At 50.1% G+C, this 17,414-nt stretch overlaps 1 protein-coding gene across 3 annotated transcripts in view; it reads left to right on the top strand.

Annotated features, from left to right (window-relative positions):
- Window positions 1-113: 113 nt before the first annotated feature.
- The window catches only part of DNAH2 (dynein axonemal heavy chain 2), a 149,025-nt gene continuing 131,724 nt past the window's right edge, over window positions 114-17,414 (top strand). For all 3 annotated transcript variants that reach the window (XM_060281903.1, XM_060281902.1, XM_035134845.2), the window contains exons 1-2: window positions 114-183; window positions 4,610-4,755. In XM_060281903.1, coding sequence (XP_060137886.1) covers window positions 4,626-4,755 — 130 coding nt within the window. In that variant the 5' untranslated portion in view covers window positions 114-183; window positions 4,610-4,625. The remainder of the gene's footprint in view (window positions 184-4,609; window positions 4,756-17,414) is intronic.

Here is a 17,414-nt window from a genome sequence, read left to right as displayed (position 1 = left end):
TAGGCCGCGAGCCCCTCCCTCGCCGCCCCATTGGTAGCCTCGCGGAGCTCGCGCTCCTCCCCTAATCTTTCCCGTTGATCCGTTGCCCGGGGAAACGTTGGTGGGTGGGCGGAGTCTGGGAAAGGACCAAGAGCGTTTGGAGTTGTAAGGGGGGAACAGGTGCCAAGTTGGGAGCTGGGAAAGGTGGGTATTGTGGAGGAATGGGTGGGGGGGAGAGACGGACGCAATGTGGAAATGGGGCAGGGGTGGGGGCTGGTTGGTGGGGGGGGCAAGGGGGAAATAGGGGACGGTGGCTGGAAAGGGACAATTGGGTTCCAGTGTGGTTAAGGTGCTGCACTTGGGCTCAGGAAGACTCAGGTTCGAATCCTGACTCAGGTTATGACTTATGGAAAAAAACTGGGTTTGGCTTTTGCTGCCCAACTCGCCAAGGGACTCTGAGTCCCCTAAGTCCATGATCGGTCAGAGAGGAATGGATGGAGGCAAGATCCATAGAAAGCAAGGCAGATCTTTATTTTTCTGTTGCAATAGAGTTGCAAGGAGGCAAGAGAGATCAATGGTGTGCAAGCTGCTATAAAGACTTTTGAAGTTGCCCATACTGTACCCCAAGACCACCCCCAAAAAACATCATACCTACATCACAGAAGGAGGCAGTCTTCAGCAGAAATTTGAGAGGGTTGCATCTCTCCTGTCTGCCAGGATACCTGATCATGCCTTACTTGATTGCCTGGCCATTCCTTTGAGATAGTAAATACTTTTAGTTCCTGAATCTCTTACACATCTTGATAGTTTGCTCAGCTTAACAGATACCTGCCAGACTGTATTTACAGGGAGGTGTAAGCCCCTACAGTCCAAAAACCATGGGAAAGCTTTCCCCATTTCCTTCCTCCTTGCAGAGAAATAGTTGAGGTCAATTTGGGAAGGTCAAAATGGCTGCGGGATTGCTCTCTTCTACTACCGTATTTCAGACATGTGGTTTATATACTTATGTACAGTGGAGCCTTGGGTGAAGTTGCCTCTAGCTTATGTCACCCTCGGCTTGCGACCGGCGCAAATCCAGAAGTACTGGAATGGGTTACTTCTGAGTTCGTGCCGTTCACGCATGCGCAGAAGTATTAAATCGTGCTGCGTGTGTGCGCAGACTCAACGCTTTGGGCTGTGTCGTTTTCGGGTAGTGGCAGGGCCTCCGGAACGGTTCCCCACTGTAACCCGAGGTTCCGCTGTATGTGTGTTTGCCTTGTACATTTATGAACATTTATTCTATATTTGAGACTGTAGAATTCTTATAACATGACTTTCTCTATTGTTATTTTTATTACATTTCTTAGTCACTTTATAGAAAAAAAGATCTTAACAATATAAAACACAACCAGATAAAATCAATTAAAAATTAGGGGAATCAACCCTCCCTAGGCTACTGCCATTTCTCAGTCTACCTTCCAGGATTGTTGTGTTGATAAAATGGGGGGACAGAGGGCAAGAAGCATTGTCTGCTGCTCCAAGCTTGGAGGAGAGTGATGATATATCTATCTATCTCCTGGCAAATGCTGAGGACAAGATCCAGAGATCATGTTAAAGGTGGCCAAATTCTGCACGATTGCCATAAAACTTAGGAAACAAGCTGCGGTATCATCATGATTAAGGTTTTAAATGATAACTTCAGGTTGTATTTTAGTGAGTAAGATCTACAGTAATTTATATATTTTAATTGCTGCTATATCTGTACTGTCCCTGTTATACCGAACTGCAAATTTAAATGTATCCCTATTGTGGAAGTGATGATATTCCAGCTGAACTATTTAAAATTTTAAAAGATGATGCTGTTAAGGTGCTACACCCAATATGCCAGCAAGTTTGGAAAACTCAGCAATGGCCAGAGGATTGGAGAAGATCAGTCTACATCCCAATTCCAAAGAAGGGCAGTGCCAAAGAATGCTCCAACTACCGCACAATTGCGCTCATTTCACACGCTAGCAAGGTTATGCTTAAAATTCTACAAGGCAGGCTTAGGCAGTATGTGGACCGAGAACTCCCAGAAGTGCAAGCTGGATTTCGAAGGGGCAGAGGAACCAGAGACCAAATAGCAAACATGCGCTGGATTATGGAGAAAGCTAGAGAGTTCCAGAAAAACGTCTACTTCTGCTTCATTGACTATGCAAAAGCCTTTGACTGTGTCGACCACAGCAAACTATGGCAAGTTCTTAAAGAAATGGGAGCGCCTGATCACCTCATCTGTCTCCTGAGAAATCTATGTGGGACAAGAAGCTACAGTTAGAACTGGATATGGAACAACTGATTGGTTCAAAATTGGAAAAGGAGTACGACAAGGTTGTATATTGTCTCCCTGCTTATTTAACTTATATGCAGAATTCATCATGCAAAAGGCTGGACTAGATGAATCCCAAGCCGGAATTAAGATTGCCGGAAGAAATCTCAACAACCTCAGATATGCAGATGACACAACCTTGATGGCAGAAAGTGAGGAGGAATTAAAGAACCTTTTAATGAGGGTGAAAGAGGAGAGCGCAAAATATGGTCTGAAACTCAACATCAAAAAAACCAAGATCATGGCCACTGGTCCCATCACCTCCTGGCAAATAGAAGGGGAAGAAATGGAGGCAGTGAGAGATTTTACTTTCTTGGGCTCCTTGATCACTGCAGATGGTGACAGCAGTCACGAAATTAAAAGACGCCTGCTTTTTGGGAGAAAAGCAATGACAAACCTAGACAGCATCTTAAAAAGCAGAGATATCACCTTGCCTACAAAGGTCCGTATAGTTAAAGCTATGGTTTTCCCAGTAGTGATGTATGGAAGTGAGAGCTGGACCATCAAGAAGGCTGATCGCCGAAGAATTGATGCTTTTGAATTATGGTGCTGGAGGAAACTCTTGAGAGTCCCATGGACTGCAAGAAGATCAAACCTATCCATTCTTAAGGAAATCAGCCCTGATTGCTCACTGGAAGGACAGATCGTGAAGCTGAGGCTCCAATACTTTGGCCACCTCATGAGAAGAGAAGAATCCTTGGAAAAGACCTTGATGTTGGGAAAGATGGAGGGCACTAGGAGAAGAGGATGACAGAGGACGAGATGGTTGGACAGTGTTCTCGAAGCTACGAACATGAGTTTGACCAAACTGCGGGAGGCAGTGGAGGACAGGAGTGCCTGGTGTGCTATGGTCCATGGGGTCACGAAGAGTCGGACACGACTAAACGACTAAACAACAACAACATTGGGTTTCATGACTTCCCTGATGTGAGCTGGAACTGGTCTGTGACCGAAATAATAAATTCATTCATTCGATACCCCTTTTATTTATTTATTAAATTTGTATGCTGCCCTTCAAATGGCGGACCCACCTTATTTTTGTGATTGTAAGTTGTTTTAAGCTGCTTTTTAATGTTGTGTTTTGATGTCGTAACTCGCCCTGGGACATTAGAGTGAAAGGCAGGTAATTAATAACAACAGCATAACATAACTGCAAGAAAATAAAGGGGGATTGGTGGCAATTAGTGTTGGGTGCTGGCTGGAGGATTGTCAAGGGGATGGATGCTGATCACATTCACATGTGTGGGTTGATGAAAGACATGCCCAGGGGGCTTAAGGTCATCAGGTGAGGTGCATAGCTGCCAAGTTATCCCTTTTTTTCAGGGATTTTCCATTATGCTGAATAGGCTTCCTCGCGAGAAAAGGGAAAACTTGGCAGCTATGGTGAGGTGGAAGAGAGGCAACTACCGGTAGTTGAGTGCAATGATGGAGAGAATTGATGATGTTGGGTGGGGGAATGTTGTGTGGGTTGAAAGTTGGTAGGTGGAAACTGACTGGCTGGGCATGGAAATGTGTTTAGGGTGATTTGGTTGGGCAGGTGACATGAGGCTGTAGTGATGGACAAGGGATATAATGGGGAAGGCGAAGATTAGGAGAAATAGCAGTGCTGCTCATCAAGATTTGTGAACGGGAACAGGTTGATCTGACTGCTGGACTCACGGAGGGGCATATTATTTTTTATTGCACTTTATTTCTCCTGCCCAAGGAGTGGACAGAGGACGAGATGGTTGGACAGTGTTCTCGAAGCTACAAACATGAGTTTGACCAAACTGCGGGAGGCAGTGGAAGACAGGAGTGCCTGGCGTGCTATGGTCCATGGGGTCACGAAGAGTCGGACACGACTAAACGACTAAACAACAACAACACACCTCATTTTACCCCCATAGCAAACCTGTGAGATAGTTTAGGGCAGGCTTCCTCAACCTCAGCCCTCCAGATGTTTTGAGATTACAATTCCCACCATCCCTGACCACTGGTCCTGCTAGCTCGGGATCATGGGAGTTGTAGGCCAAAAACATCTGGAGGGCCAAGGTTGAGGAAGCCTGGTTTAGGCTGAGAGAGAGAGATATTCAGGGTTGCCCTCTGAGCTTCATGACTGAGTAGGGACTTGAACCCAGGTCCTGGCCCCTGAGACACACTGGGGGCCACATTAAAGGAGGGCAGAGGAAGCGGTAAAGAAAGAGAGAGGGGAGGGGGCAAAGAACAACGGGGATGACTCTAGCCAAATAGCCATTCTTTCTGGCTGTGTGCCTTGCCTTTCTTCACGGTGTTTATGACTTTTTGCAGGATCCCGTGGTGAAAGATGAGTGCCAAGCGGCGTGGCACACCTGGCGAAAAGAAAGGGAAGAAGGCCAGCAGCCGTGCAGTCCCTGCGCCAGTGCAGCAGCAGATCGAAGCACCCCCAGAGCCGCTCATCCCCGAGGAGCCTCCTGGTATTTCCACAAAAAAGTTGTTTCCCCTTCAGGTGTACTGGTCCCAGATCCTCAGCCACTGCTGAGTAGACTGAGTGCCCCTTTGATCTGCCACCTCAGGAACATTTGGCGCCCGTGACGAGGCTTTTTGCCGCTGGAGCCGGATCTTTTAAGTGTTGTGTGTGGGCTCCCTCCTCGGGGACAGCTGTGTGCACTCGCTGCTCCTCAGAGGCATCGCAAAACTGCAATGTAAATAATGCAGTTGCCTACGGTGGCTTGTTATTTTGAAGGGCTTTGCTAGCTCTGGGGAGGAGCTCATCAGACTGTCAAATGAGCTCCCCGCGCCCTGCTCTCGCAACCACAAGAAGTTCCCCTCAGCCCCAGTTGGCTTGCGAGATTTCTCACTCTTTCAAACGTACCTTTGCTGAAAGAAAGGAAGCTGATTGCTCAGATTGCAGCGTTTCACGTCTATCCTTTTTCCTTCTTCGTTTTTGCGGTGTGATCCCAAGTATTACAGAATACACACAGGCCTCCTCGTAAGAAGGGTAACATGCAGGTGGGGGGGGGCAGCTGCAACGTTTTGGGAACTTTAGAGTTGAGAATGCCCACCTTCCCACCTGCCTTTGTCCTCTCAACCTGGCTTCTCTCCTCTCTGCCAAGGTGTAGAGGAGGAACCAACCATTTGCTGATCTACCTTCTGCCAACCTTGGAGGAAGGTCCTTGAGCTCTACACCTGCCCTCCATCCTCTTTCTCCCACCCTCCCCTCCAGCGTTGCGCGCTGCCATTTGCAAACAATCCCAATGGTTCCTTATTTTGCAAAAGTCCAGTGCTGTGATTTCGTCCTGGCATAAAAATGGCTGAATCTGCGTGTGACCAGCTGCGCTAGACCAGGGTTTGTGGATGGGAAGTGTGTGCCTTTGGGTGTGCATCCTCTCAGTTCCTGATCTAGTAGGAGCCCAGCGCCTCTTTGCTTGCACTGTTCTCTTTATCTGGATCAGGCCGGCTGCCTTGGTGTAGCGCTAGCCAGGCAAACCCTTGTGATTTCCTACTCATTAGCATCCTTCCGAGCCATGCGTTTGAGTCTATTAAATAAAAATATGTTGCACCTTGTATAAGCTGAGCTAGGAGACCAGAGTGTCCCCCCCCCAAAGAACTCTTCTATTTCTGGACCTTGCCCTGTGGCATTAGAACCCCCCAAAGGTCATTGTGGACAGTAGCCGCATCCCTTGAGTTCTGTCTCCCACTCACCCCGCCCCCTTAACACCCCCCCTCCCAATTCCTCCGGTGTGTTTCCACAGTAACCCATCGGGATTTCCAACGGCAGCTCTTCAAAGCTCCAAGCAGCTCTTGCATCTTGGCGGTGGTCCTCGTCTGCCTAATGCAACCGGGCGCAGAGCCCCTCTCCACCAATCCCATCTGCCACGACAGGCAGGGAAATGACATCCCCTGTCAGGCGATTGAATGCTGCCCGAATTGGGAAGTACAGCTGTGGCTGGGCCCCCACAAGCCGGAGCCGCGGGAGGCTCTTCTTCGGAGAGCGCAGGGAGTTTGATTATGGAACAGGGAGTGCAGGAGGGGAGATGAAAGGGAGCTGGGAGAGAGGAGGGAAGGGAAGAGGCTGGACAGAGGTAGACCCTCCTGAAGGAACATTGTGGTTCAGAGGAGGAGGAGGAGGAAGCCCCCCTTCAATCTGGGCCTCTCCCTTGGCTAATCGTCCTATCAGCTCCCCTGGGCTCCTTCGTGTTGTCCGCGCTTGCTTATTCATCTGTTTGCTTGTTTATAATTTTTATAGATTTTGAAAGGGGGGGGGGTAAAAAAGCCCAGCTGGCAAAACCACGCATCGCCTCCAGTACCGATTTTAAACTGCACATAATCTAAATACGGAGCAGTGAGATGGGAGGAGGTCCACATGGGACGTGCTTCGGCATCAGCGAGACTTTATCTATTTGTTTCATAGAATCATAGAGTTGGAAGAGACCACAAGGGCCATCCAGTCCAACCCCCTGCCAAGCAGGAAACACCATCAAAGCAATCTTGACATATGGCTGTCAAGCCTCTGCTTAAATACCTCCAAAGAAGGAGACTCTACCACACTCCCTGGTAGCAAATTCCACTGCCGAACAGCTCTTACTGTCAGGAAGTTCTTCCTAATGTTTAGGTGGAATCTTCTTGTTGTGACGTGGGGTTTGTGATTTCAGCTCTCTTGACAAAACATGCTGGAGACAGTTCTCTAGTAACAGCTCTTTATTAAAGTGAACAAGACTGACTGTGAGGGCAGGAAGGCTACATTTATAGGGACAGGGAACTAGCTAGAAGGGGATACATTTTGGAGGGAACAATATCAGGCAATCACAGTGCTGCCTTTTGGAGGGAACCAATAAGACAGAGGATCCAAATACAGCAGCTTAAATGAACCAATAGTAGCTGTACCCTCTGGAACCAAAAGGCAGTTACTTTATCCTAATGCAAATACAGACAATAATAATACAGAGATAAAATCCTTTGACTCAATACACAACACCCCTCCCCCCCTAGTGAGCACAGCAGACATAATCCCTCAGGTACTGTGGGGTCCTACAACTTCTACTTGATCTCCTGACAACAGGTGTTGCAGGTTCTGGATTGGGTGTTACCTGTGGTGGAGGGGCTGCTATAGGGGTTTCGTCAGGAACAGATGGAGTCCCAGACATCTCAGGGTCCCCTACCTGTACCTCGTCATCCTGAGGACTAGCAGGCCCTGGTTCATTTGCGGAAGCCCCTGGTGACTGCACCTCTGGGCCATCTTCACTCTGGTCTCGCAGCTGTGCGTCATTAGCCAGGGATGAATTATCTGACTCCTCCCTGCTGAGCGCCCGGCGCCTCAGCTGATCTATATGTCTCTTCCAAACTTGCCCATTTTCCAAGGTCACATAATAGGACACAGGTCCACTAGCCCGGGTGATCACACCGGCCACCCACCGCGGACCTCGTGAATAGTTCCTCACCCAGACCAGATCTTCAGGGGCGAGATACCTTGTTGTGTCAGTCTCAGCCTGGGGGGTTGCTCTTGAATTACGGTTTGGCATTTTATCTGGGTGGACATAATCCAGCACCGTTACCAGTCTTCTACCTAAGAGCAGCTCAGCTGGCGACTTGCCCGTCGCAGTACACGGCGTCGCATGCTGCAAAAATAACATTCGCGCAATGCGAGCCGACCAGTTACCCTCCATTAAGCGCGCAATGGATTCTTTGGCTGTTCTTACCATGCGCTCAGCCTGCCCATTGGAAGATGGGTGAAAGGGCGCGGATGTGACCCCTCTTATGAAGTTATCAGCCAAGAATGCCCTGAATTCTTGGGATACAAAAGCTGCCCCATTATCTGATACAATGGTCTCAGGTAACCCATGGGTTGCAAACAGCTGCCTCAACACCTTGATTACGGCAGCTGATGCCATGCTAGGGACCATCGCCACTTCTAACCATTTGGAATATGCATCAACGATAACCAAAAAGACCTTCCCTTGGAATGGCCCAGCAAAATCTATGTGCAGCCGGCTCCAGGGAGTCCTGGACTGCTCCCACCAGTGGACTGGTGCTCTGGCCACTTCTGGCCGCACCTCTTGGCATGCCGTGCATGTTCGTACCCATTGTTCTATGTTCTGGTCCATTCCAGGCCACCACACATAACATCGGGCTAGCGACTTCATCCTGACCATTCCCGGGTGTCCCATGTGAAGCGTCTCAAGAACCCTGTTTCTCAGTGGTGCTGGGATGATCACCCTATCTCCCCATAGGAGACAACCCTTATGCATGGACAATTCGTGCTGCCTTGTCGCATAAGGCCTGAATTTTTCTTCATACGGACCACCTGGCCACCCCCTCCCCACCCAAGTGAGCACACGGGAGAGAACAGCATCTTTCCTCGTTTTCTCAGCTATATCAGTAGCTGTTACAGGAGCCCCCGGAAGTGTTTCTAGCATCATAATGTGCTCCGCCGGAGCAGGATCCTCATTGCTCCCGCCAGGAAGGGGCAATCGACTCAGTGCATCAGCGTGGCACAACTGTTTCCCCGGCACATGGGTCAAGGTGTACTGGAACCCATTCAGGAATATTGACCAACGCAACATTCTGGGGGAGAGAATTTGTGGTGTTTGTTTGTTTGGGTTGAACAACCCTAACAGTGGTTTGTGGTCCGTTTCAATGGAGAAATGGCGACCGTACAAATAATCATAGAACCTTTTGATTCCTGACACAATTGCTAGTGCCTCTTTATCAATTTGAGCATAGTTGCGCTCCGTGGGTGACAACGTACGGGAATAGAAAGAGATGGGCTTTTCCGACCCATCCGGTTCCCTATGACTCAGCACAGCCCCCAGGCCGTATTGAGAGGCATCACATGCCAAGACCAGCGGCTTCGACTCATCATAATGAGCAAGGACGCTCCTGCTACTCAGCATTTCTCGCAAGGAGTCAAAAGCCTTCTGCTGCTCCCGCCCCCATCGCCACACATTCTTTTTCTGCAAAAGTCTATGTAATGGTTCAGCTACCGAAGCTTTCTGGGGTAAGAATAAATGATAAAAGTTAATAAGTCCCAGGAATGACTGCAACTCCGTCTTGTTCTGTGGTCGTGGTGCCTCGATGATGGCCTTAATCTTAGCATCTGTGGGGTGGATGCCTGATGCATCAATTTTGAACCCCAAGAAATCCACAGTTGGCACCCCAAAACTGCATTTTTCTTTTTTCAGTTGCAACCCCACCTCCTTGAACTTGAGCAACACTGCACGGACACGCGCAACCAGTTCCTGTGGGTCTTTTCCAGCAATCAAAACGTCATCAAAAAATGGCAAGACCCCCGGCAGACCCCTTAACAGGCGTTCCATGAGCCCTTGAAAAATCCCTGGGGCCACACAAACTCCGAACTGTAATCTGTTAACTCTGAACGCCCCTTTATGTGTGACAATAGTCTGTGCTTCCGCTGATTGTGGGGTTACTGGCAGCTGTTGGTAAGCTTGTGCCAGGTCAATTTTGGCGAACACCTTGCCCCCAGCCAGTTTAGCCAACAGATGTGATACGACTGGAATGGGGTATGAGTTTCCCCTGAGTGCCTTATTGATAGTACATTTGTAATCTGCACATATCCTGACTTCCCCATTTGCTTTAAGGGGCGTGACGATTGGAGTCTCCCACTTAGCAGAGTCCACGGGTGAGAGAACTCCCTGCTTGACCAATTTATCCAGCTCTGCCTCGATCTTGGGTTGCAGTGCAAATGGCACTCGCCTTGGTTTGAGTCGGATTGGGGCCACCCCGGGGTCCAACTCGAAGTCAACTGGGGGCCCTTTATAACAACCCAGTTTTCCATTAAAGAGACCAGCAAATTCCTTGCATAATGCCTCGCTCATCTCAGGGCAGGTTTGGATTGAATGAAGCCCTGAGATACTCAGTCCCAGGGCGGGGAACCAGTCAGTGCCCAGGAGACTGGGGCGACTGCCCTTCGCAATCACCAGTTTGAGTACAGCCTGTTTGTCCCGGAACTGTACTCTCACAGCACACATTCCCATAACATGGATGCGGCCTGCTGAGTACGACTGCAAGGTTGCCGGGAAGGGCTCCAGAGGGGGCAACTTACCCCTGGGGAAGAATGTCTTCGCGGTCTGGTCCGACACGATGGTGAATGCAGATCCAGAGTCCACCTCCATGTCGCACTGCTGACCCTCAATCTTCACCTTGACGTGTGCCTTGCCTTGCGCTGGAAACTGCACGGCCCTCCCGTTGATCTCCGTTATGTAGTGGCAGTCCTTTCGAAAATGAGTTGCTGTGGGCGGTCTGCGATGCTCCAGTCTAGGTGCTCCTGTTGCTCCTGACGCCGCCGATCTACAGACCCTGGCGATGTGACCTGTCTTCCCGCACATCCGGCACATAGCATCCCTGAAACGACAACTCTTCCGCCCATGGTTTCCGCCACAACCTGGGCAACTGCCTCGGTGATCTTTGTGCACTGTGCAGGCCTGACGCACCAACTCGACCCCACGGACTGGGCTCTGGCTCGGAGTAGCCTCTAGCTCGTCCATGGCATGCGCAACTTCTATCTGTGGCTTAGTGGCCTTGCGACTGGCATCAAGCTCCTCTCTTTCATAATTCTCCGTGGCGGTGGCCTCCTTCAAGGCTGAAGCAAGGGTAACCTCTTCTTTAGCCACGATGCGTCTTCTGGCTTTCTTGCTGCTCAGACCACCAATAAACTGATCCAGGAGAGTCTCTTCCAGATTTTGGAAGCCGCAGTGCTGAGCGAGCTTCCGGAGTTCAGCCAGAAATGCGGATACAGACTCCCCAGCATGCTGCTGCCTCTTATGGAACTCCATCCGCCGGGCCATCTTGGTCTCAGTAGGCGCCAAGTGGCTTGTTAGGCAGGCAAGAATATCTTGGAGAGATGTCTCACTCAGCTTCGCTGGAGCAAGTAATGCCTTGGCTAGCTTGAAGGTCTCGGGCCCACAGTAGCTCAGGAATGTGGCCCTTCTGTTGCTGGCATCGGTGATCCCTTGAGCCACTGCGAAGAACTCAAAGCGTTCGACGTAGTCTTCCCAGGTGTGGGGCTCTGATGGCTGGAAGGGCTCCAATACCCTTGGACTCTCCATTGTCCTAGCGGGCAGGGTCGTCTTCTCAGCTGGCCAGTGAGTCTTGTTCTCAGCTGCAATCCGGACTCTGAGGCAGGGTTGTGTTTAACCGCTCCTCAGCATTCCGGATCCCATCCTCGTCGCCAGTTGTTGTGACGTGGGGTTTGTGATTTCAGCTCTCTTGACAAAACATGCTGGAGACAGTTCTCTAGTAACAGCTCTTTATTAAAGTGAACAAGACTGACTGTGAGGGCAGGAAGGCTACATTTATAGGGACAGGGAACTAGCTAGAAGGGGATACATTTTGGAGGGAACAATATCAGGCAATCACAGTGCTGCCTTTTGGAGGGAACCAATAAGACAGAGGATCCAAATACAGCAGCTTAAATGAACCAATAGTAGCTGTACCCTCTGGAACCAAAAGGCAGTTACTTTATCCTAATGCAAATACAGACAATAATAATACAGAGATAAAATCCTTTGACTCAATACACAACACTTCTTTCTTGAAGTTTGAATCCATTGCTCCGTGTCCACTTCTCTGGAGCAGCAGAAAACAATCTTTCTCCCTCCTCCATATGACATCCTTTCATATATTTGAACATGGCTATCATATCACCCCTTAACCTTCTCTTCTCCAGGCTAAACATACCCAGCTCCCTAAGCCGTTCCTCATAAGGCATCATTTCCAGGCCTTTGACCATTTTCGTTGCCCTCTTCTGGACACGTTCCAGCTTGTCAGTATCCTTCTTGAACTGTGGTGCCCAGAACTGGACACAGTACTCCAGGTGAGGTCTGTCCAGAGCAGAATACAGTGGTACTATTACTTCCCTAGATCTAGATGCTATACTCCTATTGATGCAGTCATTTGATTTTGAAGCGGGGGAGCGGGTGCCAGCTGCTGGAGGAACCTGCCTTGCCTTGCCCTGCTTCCTCTTCCTCCTCGCAGCTACAGGTGTCTTGCGGGTGTCTGGCCTTGGGTGGATTCTGCTCCACTGGGAGGGAAGCGTCCAGCGGCATTGGGCTCCAGTCTGGCCACTGAGAGGTGCTGCCCCCTCCCAGAGCTGGCTAAGGCATATTATTCAAAGAAGAGTATTCCCGAGGTCTCCGAGGTGCAGAGGTGAAACAGATGACATGCCTGCGATGTGTGTGCAAGGGAACTCAGCCGTGGCGCCTGCTGCTAGTTTTCCAGGTTTTGCTTGTGTGCCACAAGACATGCCGCTCTGCGGGGGGCACAGACAAATGGAGGAGAGCCAGCCTTGCTCTGGACATCTCTAACCAGAGATGGGAGGCTAAGCAATGATCCCCAGTGCTCATGTTACTGATGTGGGGCAGAAGCATCCTGGGCCTATTACCTTTTGGGTTTTTGTTTTTTTACAATGACCCCCTTAGCTACAGCTTTTGGAGGTTCCAGGGGGAGATATGATTTGCTTTAAATGTGTTTGTGTGCAGGGGTGGAATTGGGGCTTATAAGGGGCACCAAAGTTTCCTCTCATGATTCCAAATCCTCTTGGATTGGACAGGTTGAGACTTTTGCCTTTCCTTGAGCCTGCTTCTCTGCAGGTGGACAGATTTTGACTCCATTTTGCTCCAGCTTGCATTGAGGTTTCCCGGACTCGTGGCTCAAAGAATCATAGAACTGAAGCGTTGGAAGGGAGCATAAAGTCATTTAATCCAACCCCCTGCAATGCAGGAATCACAGCTACAGAATCCCTGACAGATGGCCATCCAACCTCTGCTTAAAAACCTCTAAGGAAGGAGAGTCCACCACCTTCCAAGGAAGTCCACCCCACTGTCAAACAGAACAGAAAGTTCTTCCTGGTGTTTAGTCAGAATCTCCTTCCTTGTCACTTGAATCCATTGGTTTGGGTCCTGCCCCCTGGAGCAGCAGAAAACAAGCTTGCTCCATCTTCTATGCGACAGCCCCTGAGATATTTGAAGATGGCTATCCTATCTTCTCTCAGTTTTCTCTTCTCCAGGCTAAACATACCCAGATCCCTAACCGTTTTGGGAGAAAAATGCCTGAAGCGATTGCGCCTGGGGAGGGGGACCAGTTTCATCCCCCCCCCTCATTCCCACCCACTCTGGGAGAGCCAGCCTTAGATGTTGTCTTTGCAGCCCCCCCCATCCCTATGAAGGGAGTGGGCAACAGGCCATTCTGTTCTTCATCCCACCTTCTCCCTATCGTGCCTCTCCTCCAGCAGCGGCAGCAGAAGGGAGGGTGATGGCGAGCGGGGGAAGGAAAGGAAGCAGGATGGGACCTTGTCTGTCAGTTAACAATAGCAGGTAACCCCTGACCAGATGGCAGCAGTAGGAAAGCAGATGAGGGGATTGGCATGCGTCTCCCCAAGCCGGGTTTGGTTAGCAATTGAGTTATCAGTCCTGGGAGAGATCCCTCAACTTGACAAAAAGCTCTATGAGCCTTAAGGAGCAATGAGATCTCCGAGAGGCATCCCCTCTCACCTAGGGTTTAGGGTGGGGATGAAAAACCTCACATCCAAAGGCTCCAGGTCCAACCCTCAGGCCCTTCCCCAAACCACACCCCCTCTCTCCAGACCACTTATTGGCCCCACTTGACACCTCCTTGTTTTTGCCTGGCTGGGCTATGTCCTTGAATGGTGGATAATGGCTCCTGCTTACTTGAGTGGAGGATGGAGAGAGGGGTGTGTGTGTGTGTGTAAACCTCATCTGTTACATCTCTTGCTCTGCCCACTTTCTGCCTCTGGCCCTGCTCACCACTGGCATGCAGGCCCTTGCCTCCCAGGAGAGAATGTGGACGGACTGGAAAAGCTACCTTGGGCCCTGGCTTATTGTATTCTCAAAACATCTGGAGGGCTGAGGTCAAGGAAGCCTGATCAAAAGCTAGCCACATCCTCTGGATGTGTTCGCTGCAGCATTATACCATAGCTACTCTCCTCCGATTTGCCTCCCTCCGAGGGAAACACGCCTGCTGCAGTTTTTCCCCTCTCCTGCTCCTTGCTTGCTGAGTCTGTGCTTTCACGTTCCGGTTGTGCCCGCTGCTATATTCCTCCGGCTTGCCATATGGTGAGAGCCGGCGTTAATTTTGCACATCCTATTATCCCAGCGCAGGGCTGCCTGCAGTGGTCTTGCCTGCCGTCCCCCAGTCCTCTGATCTTCTCCCGGGAAAGCTGCAGCAGCCTTTTTTATAGGAGGAGGACAGCGCAGCAAGAGACAGACAGCTATACCCAGACGTTCTCTGGTGCCAGCCTCACATCCATCAGGCTTCCGAAAGGAGAGCTTTCCATCCTCTTGATCGAGTGTAAATTTGGATTTGCTGCCTCAGGCACCGAAATGTCTCAGGCAGGCCTCCCTCCCTCCCTCCTGCCTTCCTTTTCTGTATCTCCTACAAGCTCTTTTCTGGTGTGTCAGTGGGGGTGGGGGTGGGGTGGGAGAAATATGGGGGAGAAAATAAACCCTTCTCAAACTGCCGCTTTCAATGACTATTACACATTTTAGTGCATGACAACTCCTGACACACAAGCAGGTTTATGGGGAAGTTAATTGTAATTTGGTTTGACAACTCCAAATGTTCTGAAGAAGAGCTGAACTCTTGTCTCCTAAAATCCGTGAGTTTTTTTATTTTTATTTTAAAGAACTACAAAATTACTGTTTGGGTTCTTTTGATTTGCCAGTTAGGATCCACACCACAGTCCTGGTTTCAAAACCCACGCTTAAGCACACACACGCACAGAGCACGCTGAAAGCTGAATTTTCATGAATTTTTGAAAATCAGTGTGCACAGTTCCCTCCGAGTTTGGCAGGGCTTTGTGCAAATGAATGTCAGCTGGAGCGCGAGATCTTGCTGGGCATTACCCAGCTCTCTTTTAGACTCTCTGAAGTGGGGATGAGGCCAAACTTCACCAAGCTCTTGACAAGCTGGGACTCTCCTTTAGGAATCTGACTGCAGGATTAGATCAGAGGGGGTTCATCTAGTCCAGCATCCTGTTTTCACAGCAGCCAGCTGATGCCGCAACGGGAAGCCCACAAGCAGGACCTGAGCACAATAGTAGCCCTCTCCCCTCACTTACAGAACCATAGAACTGTAGAATCGGAAGGGACCCGAGGGTCATCTAGTCCAACCCCCTGCAAGACAGGAATCTCAACTAAAGCATCCATGATGGATGGCCTTCCAACCTCTGTTTGAAAACCTCCAAGAGGGAATCCGTTTCACTATCGAACAGCTCTTGCCATCAGAAAGTTCTTTAGGAAGAAACATTAGGAAGAACTTCCTGACAGTAAGAGCTGTTTGGCAGTGGAATTTGCTGCCAAGGAGTGTGGTGGAGTCTCCTTCTTTGGAGGTCTTTAAGCAGAGGCTTGACAGCCATCTGTCAGGAATGCTTTGATGGTGTTTCCTGCTTGGCAGGGGGTTGGACTGGATGGCCCTTGTGGTCTCTTCCAACTCTATGATTCTATGATGTTGAGTCGGAATCGCCTTCCTTGTAACTGGAAGCTATCAGTTCGAGTCCTACCCTCCAGAGCAGGAGAAAGCAAGCATGCTCCATCTCCCATGCGACAACCCTTAAGGGTCTGGCGCGATCTGGCGTGGTGTTCTTGGGTGGCTGCAAGGAGTCTTGTGAGTGTCTCTCGGGTTCCTCAAAACTCCCCCAGAGCAGTCGGGGCCTTCTGCTTGCCCTCTGGAAGGCCCTTCCCAGAAGCACCGTTGCCGACCTTCATGTTTTGAGCAGCTCCTGAAGGGGATCTGCCAGAACAGGTTGGGTTCTTGTCGCCTGTGGATGCCTGCAGATTGCCGTTGCACTCAGCTGGAGCCCACCCAACTGGGTTCCAGAGCTGTGGTTTAAAATAGAGCCCAGATGGGCGGGGTATAAACTATTATTATTATTATTATTAAAGCTGCGCCTGCAAAGGCCCAGCCAAGGAGACGGCTGCCTGCTTTGTGTTGCCGACGAGAAGCCTGTGAGTTCGGAGGAGCACTTCTCTCCAGTCGACCATCGGCTATGAGGACAACAGCCATTTTTCGGGTAGCCTTAATGGGCCTCCTAAGCCCATCCTTGTTCTAAGGCCATAGTTTTGAGGCCAGGGAGGGCCCAAGTGGCGAGATGGCACTATGTGGGGCTTTTATTATTGCATTTCTATCCCACCTTTTCCTCCAAGGAGCTCAAGGTGGTATCCATAGCTCTCCCCCTCCTCATTTAATCCCCACAGCAACCCTGCGAGGTAGGTTAGACTGAGAGAGAGACAGTGGCTGGCCCAAGAACACCCAGTGCGCTTCATGGCTGAGTGGGGTTTTGAACCTTGGTACAGTGGTACCTCTACTTACGAATTTAATGCGTTCCAAACACACATTCGTAAGTCGAAAAAAATTGTACGTTGAATCCCATAGGAATGCATTGGGTGAAAAAATTCGTAAGTCGAAGCAACCCTATCTAAAAATTCATAAGTAGAAAAAATCCTATCTAAACCGCATCCAAGAAGGCGGACGGAGCTCCGTTCGTAAGTAGAAACATTCGTAAGTAGAGTTATTCTACTTACACCGGTCCTGAAAGACCTACATTGGCTCTCAGTATGTTTCCGAGCACAATTCAAAGTGTTGGTGCTGACCTTTAAAGCCCTAAACGGCCTCGGGCCAGTATACCTGAAGGAGCGTCTCCACCCCCATCGTTCTGTCCGGACACTGAGGTCCAGCGCCGAGGGCCTTCTGGCAGTTCCCTCACTATGAGAAGCCAATACACAGGGAACCAGGCAGAGGGCCTTCTCGGTAGTGGCACCCACCCTGTGGAACGCCCTCCTACCAGAGGTCAAAGACAACAACAATTACCAGACCTTTAGAAGGCATCTCAAGGCAGCCCTGTTCTTACCTTCCAAGTCCCAGACTGCAGAATCCGGGACTGGCAGCCGTGTGACACCGGAAGTTGCGTCAACGTAACTTCCGGTGTCGCTTTGCCCTTCTATGGGCAGAAAAATGGTCGCCGACGCCTTCGAAAGTCGCTTGTACGCATGTCAGGAAGTGCGTTGACGCAACTTCCGGTGTCGCTCCGACCATCTATGGGCACCAAAAATGGCCACCGCCAACACCGGAAGTCGCGTCTATGCACTTCCGGACATGCGTAGAT

The sequence above is a fragment of the Zootoca vivipara genome, chromosome 13 (assembly GCF_963506605.1).
Source record: "Zootoca vivipara chromosome 13, rZooViv1.1, whole genome shotgun sequence".
Taxonomy (NCBI): Eukaryota; Metazoa; Chordata; class Lepidosauria; order Squamata; family Lacertidae; genus Zootoca; species Zootoca vivipara.
The sequence above is the reverse complement of the archived record's forward strand: the minus strand, read 5'-3'. Positions and strand labels throughout refer to the sequence as shown.